The 6,196-nt window shown below is 30.4% G+C and overlaps 1 protein-coding gene across 1 annotated transcript; it reads left to right on the top strand.

Annotated features, from left to right (window-relative positions):
- Positions 1–438: 438 nt before the first annotated feature.
- LOC111716340 (uncharacterized) lies at positions 439–5,869 on the top strand (the record flags this gene model as incomplete). Its single annotated transcript, XM_023491778.1, is given in 6 exon segments — positions 439–538; positions 889–936; positions 2,365–2,454; positions 3,618–3,631; positions 4,528–4,620; positions 5,765–5,869. Coding segments are annotated over 6 exon segments (432 nt in total), but the record flags the coding sequence as incomplete, so codon positions are not given.
- Positions 5,870–6,196: the final 327 nt, after the last annotated feature.

The raw sequence follows: 6,196 nt of genomic DNA, 5'->3' as shown, positions 1-6,196 counted from the left end.
CATGAATTTTATTGATAAGTTTTAATTTTGATATGTTTTGTAGTTTGATAAGTTTTGCAGTTGATAAGTTTTGTTTTGATAAGTTTTGTAGTTTGATAAGTTTTGTGATGATAAGTTTTGTCGCTGATAAGTTTTGAAAAGATAAGTTTTGTGGTGATAAGTTTTGTGGTGATATGTTTTGTATGGGCTCCATTATATTAATACATTGAAGACGATGTTTTATCAATAATTCTAGGATAACTATAATAATAAATATTTTTCAAATAACAAGTTTACAAGTAAACAAATAGAAGCTGTTAATTGACAACTCCTCTCTGTTTACGTTGATTATGTGTCTCAGCTGTCTGGTAAATCAATCAACATCACAACATCACAAATACAAACGTCGTCCTAATATTCCACAATTGTTGGGTTCAACATAAAGATGATTACATCTAGGGCGAAAAATCTGTGGAATGGACTGGATTGGATGGTGGAAGTAATGTGAATTCGTTCTGCGGGAAAAATGTTACTCTGCAAGAAAATGATGTTATAACAGGTTTATCTATATATATACACTTTGCTTGTCTGTTTCTCTGCCTGTTTGTATCCAATAAACGTTTTTACTGCAGAACCGATCAGGCCCAAATTTTGTATGGCAACCTACGACCCCAGGGAAAGTAGATACAGAGGATCAGAATTATAAAAAGTGTGCCTAAAAAAAATTCGATTTTTTCAAAAATTTTAAAAGTCCACAAAAAAAATTTAGTAGTCCTTTTAAGAAATAAACGTTAAACTTTTTCTTTATTGAAGATTTCAAAACGCTAAATGTTGCTTTTCAGAAAAATATTTCAAATTCCGCCATTTTAACATTTTAACATAAATATAATGAATATTTTTTGTTTCTAGTTCCCAAGGTTTGTTTCCTAGATGCCAGCATACCTGTAAATTTAGAAAGTAAGTTTAGATCCTAAATAATAGAGTAGGACCCTTAAAACTTAAAGAATATGAAGGGGACATTTAAGCAATCTTAAAGGGACTGTAAGCGTAATTTCAAGTGAACCTCCATGCAAAGACGGCCATGCAACAATTCACAACGGCACCCTTTAAACTTTGATATTTTAAAAAATGTGGAAGATATTGTCTATGTTAACTATTGATGATCTCATATTATCATGGAGTAGAAATGCGCAAATCACATTAGTAGAGAAACCAAAATTGAAAATAATTAGCTTTCAAAATTAAAAGCATTGATATCTAATTCATATTTGATCAGACAAAGCTTTTAAGGGTATCGTTGTGAATCGGGCATTGTCGCTTGAAATCGCGCTTACAGACAGACAATGTTGTCCTACAGTGAAAAGTTTTAGTAACTTGAGATTTAGTAACTTGTGAAATTGGTCCAACAGTCGTCTTCCTATTCCACAGTTGTATCGGTCGGTTCGTATTTATATTTGAAGATGTTACGCGAGCCATGCTGCGTGTAGAAAGTCTGCTTGTCACCCCTGGGTATTTCTGAGTTCTCCCTGAAGATCTGTACGGAATGTATTGGGAAAGAACTAGTTTAGGAACTGTTTACAGTCCGACTGCGCAGACGCAAGATTTCTCGCGGAGTAGTAGTTAAATTTATATCAGTATATGTTTATTCGTTTTGCAAGTATTATCCGTGTTCAGAATTCTGGGATCACTGTGGTAATTATTTTATATATATTTATGCTTATCGGTTGATTCTAGTATGATTGATAATTGTGTATATGTTTATTGGTTCCTAGCCACAGTTTTTTAATGCCTGAGTGGATAATTTGTTGTAATTGTATGATTTTCACTCAAAGCTTTTTCTGTGGGTTTATTAAACTTGTTTAGATTGAAGGCTCAGAGAAATAAACGTTCGGAACCTTACTATCTTCCTTTTTATTATGAAGAGCGTTGAGAGAAGGGAGTCTTACGATCCAATCCTGAGAAATACCACACGGTACATATATTAGGTCTTTAGGGAAATCGCTAAGTAGCGAAACAGAAGAATAAACTGATTACTCACCTAAAAATTTAATCTTCTCACCATGACATCATTGCAACCCAATATTTCAAACTTTAAATATTTGATCTAACAGAAATAATAGTTTAAAATGTAAATGGTAGAAGAATGCAAAAATAAATATAATCCTAATATTGGTCGAATATTTATTTTCTTAAAATTCGGCCAATATGTCTTCTTATATAATATGTTTAGCTGTAGGACGGTATAAAATCGGGCTAATTTTCGATAGGAGTACTAAGTACATGCCAATTTATACTTCTAACCAAGTGTTTAACCCTTTTCGGTCATTCAGTTCCGAAAACAATGATTTTTTCTTACATTTTTTAAATTTTGTTTATTAAATTAAGATTTCGATGCGCTTGGGGCCCCTTTTGACTGGGTGGTGAGTATAGAAGTAGGAGAACATATTCCAGCTGAATACATGATGATCTATATAGGAAACATTTTTATAGAAAAAGTAACAAAATGTAGAATATTTTAAAAACTTTAAACATTTGTTTTTCTGCTGAAGTTAGTTTGAATATTTAACCTTGCTTTTGACGCTAAACACGTTTATTAATTGAAAATCTAAAAATGACTCTATTATTATCTTGTCAACTGGATGTATGAGAACTTTAATATTTCATAATATGAATTCTTCTAAAGCAAGCAGTCCAAAGCTGAAAACTTTAGAATGGTGGATATCAGGATTAAGGCTTAATCCACTCTTTTTCTTAATCTCCAGATTAAATATTGCTTGATTAATGAATGATTTTAATCTTAAGATTAATTATTCGACGGGATATCTGGATATTTCATTCTAAAGTTTTCAGCTCAAGTTTCATAAAAGGTTTAGAAAGATAGAGGATTAGAAAATCTGAGTTTTAGGAAACTCTGTATATATATAAATATATATATACATGCTTACTTTCTACATATTTAAAACAGATAATATTAAAAATATTAAAATCAATTTGTTCAGTGAGAACCAGAAAACTGTGGAGTAGGAAGACGACATTGAAACAATATTAAAGCGCATTTGATGATGTCACAAAGCAAATAACATTACTAGAGAATTATGGAATCACATATTTTAAGTAAAAAGTCGACTTCCTATTCCAGATTTTTCTGGTTCTCACTGTACATAAATATTTTTAAAGTTAAGTATTTGTTTTTCATATAGGCAGTAAATTAGGAAATCGAACATTTATATTTTTTTGGCTTGGAGTAAAATGGAAACAAAATTAAAATTAAAAAAATCTAAGTTTTATATTTTAAACGTTCAAGATTTGTTTTTCATAATCAAGTAGGAGTAAATTGACAAATTAAACATTTACTAGTTTTACTTTTCCATTATACAAATAAATTATTAGAAAATTTAATTCGAAGAACTTGAAATTTGAAATAAAAATATATAAAAAGAAAACAAATTTTAATGTAAGACATGTTAATATCTTCTAAAAAAAAATGTTTCTTTATAGAATTAGTAATTCATTAAAGACAATATAGTTAGCCATGATTAGTATTTCCGGCCCCACTTTTTATCATTTATAGAATAGGTTAAGCATTAAACATAAGTGAATGCTATTATAATATATAAAATAAAAATGTGTTTTCACAGATAATTTGATTCGGGTGAGTAAATTTTAAATTTTTTCTGTTCCTTTTAAAGTTTTACCAAAATACGTTGCTTGAAAAAAATTATAAAAAATTTGGGAAAAATTAAAAATAGAGAATTCTATATCGGTTATTTCATCTGAGAAGGTTTAATTTTAAAGTCAGCTTTTAATTTAATTTTCTTTAAAAAATTCGGCAAAAATGCCTGAAATCTATAGCCATCTTACCGAACCTTTTAAGAATAGTTACTATAGATTATAGAATACCGAAATCAGCGGGTTTTTTATTACTGAGTGAAATTCACGAACTGTTTCAGGAGTACTTTTGTTTTTTTACCTTTAAATTCTCAAAACCTTTCGTTCCTTTACGAAACTTTTCCCAGCCTTAACATTTTGTTTAGAATTGCTAACAGAAGGGCTATCTCAATAATTCTAACAGTGCAAATTGTAACTAAAACCAGTGTCGTGCATGGAGACACCTCCCTGCATGGAAACACCTCCCCTTAAAGTTAAAACCATTTCAATTCAATGTTAGACATAAAAGCAATGTTTTGAAATTTTTCGATATTTATTATAACGTATTTTGACTGGAAGAACACATTAAAAATTATCCACGTCTCGAGTAAATATTTATTGTGATTTGAAAAGAAGACGACATCTAGGAGGAAATAACCTTTTCCTTCACCCCCTTTTCAATATATTTAAGGACAAATTACGTTTTTAATTTATGTCAACTGATAAATTCTAATGTTTTAACTTGCTTTTCATGTCTATAACATTGTGCTGAAATGGTTAAAACTTTAAGGGGAGGTATATTCCATGCAAGCGAGGTGTCGACCGAGTTCGTCCCAATGAACTATACACCGGTTTTCTCTGATACGATTTCAAAAAAAGTATGGTCGTTTTGTATTTAAGCTGAGCAAGTATGGAATTATTATCTCATGGGCTGTAGTGGGACAAGATGGACATGGACATGTCAATACAAGATCTAATGAAGATGTTATTCAGGTATTTTAAAAGTACATTATTGCTTCTAGAAGGGAATTGAGTCTTTGCCACAAACTTGAATTTTCCAATTCCTATATTTTTGCAACCAGATGTTGTAAGCCTTAAATATTTCAAACTTGGATTATTTTATCTAATAGAATAAATATCTAAGGTCTCCGACATTGGCCTGCAATAATATAGGGATTAGAAAATTCGTGTTTGTGGCAAAGGCTCAATTCCTTTATACATTATAAATAACGAGAATATAAAAGGAGAGGATGAAATGAGTAAAACTACAGAGTAGGTCTTCTCTGGTTCCAAAATCCGACACTTCTGATTTGCGGAATTTGTAACCCTCTTTCGGGGATGTTCATCCTCTATAGTAATCAAATTCTTTCAACTTTTGAAGAATAAAATGCTTTATCATCTTAAAATATTTAACGTTTGTTTACATCATAATCAATGTTGAGACAGATAATTGACAACAACAAAAAATGTATATAAATATATAATTCCGTTATCCATGGATCCAGATCAAATAGAGTACAATAGATGGCAATTTGTAAAACAGAGAAATGGAACAGTTATATACGACGTCACAAGTGTCAAATATAACAAGGAAAACGAAATTTTCTCACATTATTTGACATGTTTTCCAAGATTAAATATAGATTGTAAAAACAGAAAACAAAGAACAAATAAAATTGCACTTGTTTTACTTTATTCTAAGATTATCACTTTTATTAATAATTTTGTCCGACACATAAAACTGTTGACACTTGTGACGTCAGAATACAACTGTTCGAGAGTGTAACAAAATTCTACGTTGCCATCTATTCTACTAGAATCTATTTGAACCAGATAATATTGATCTACTATATTAAAGTTTGAAATATTAAATGTTTACGCCATCAGGTTGCGAAGAAAAAATAAAAATAAGAGTTGGTGGCAATTGAAAAAACTATCTTAGTCCGAGAAAGATTCAAAATTTTAGGATTCCATTCTAAAAATATATCTTCTAAGCAGTGGTATATTTCATTTCATTTAAGTTTCAACAAACATAGTTATGTGATTCCGATCATGTTTAGTGGGACACCCTGTAAGTAAAAAGATATAGTTAAAACACCCCAAATTGCGCCTGTAAAACAAGTACTTTTTCCTCTAGACAATGGTCGCCAGAAGTTTAGTTTATCTTCCTAAAGAATCTGAAACTGTAAGAAGCAGGATAGATAGGTTGGATTGGCTCAGGTAATTCAATTCAAGGGACTATCAACGATATTTTATATGACCTAATTTAAAAATATCATGCCCGATTCACAACAACAAATTCCGATTCTTTAAAAATTACATCTGTCAGATTTTTTATTTCATGTTTTTTAAAATCTTTAGAAATAGTTGAATTTGTAAATCCGAATATCTTTTGTAAAATTGTAATCCAGTTTTATATAGGGCTGGACACATACCGACTTTTTTAAATCATTCCGTTCCGTTCTAGAACGAGAGCCTTCAGCTTGATCGTTCTGTTCTTGTTCCTTTTTTCCAATCGTTCCGTTCTCAATCTGTTCCGTTCCGTTCTTAGTCTAAGAACGATCATCCT

Source organism: Eurytemora carolleeae, unplaced genomic scaffold (assembly GCF_000591075.1).
Source record: "Eurytemora carolleeae unplaced genomic scaffold, Eaff_2.0 scaffold1776, whole genome shotgun sequence".
NCBI classification, from domain to species: Eukaryota; Metazoa; Arthropoda; class Copepoda; order Calanoida; family Temoridae; genus Eurytemora; species Eurytemora carolleeae.
This window is presented reverse-complemented; position numbering and strand designations above follow the sequence as displayed.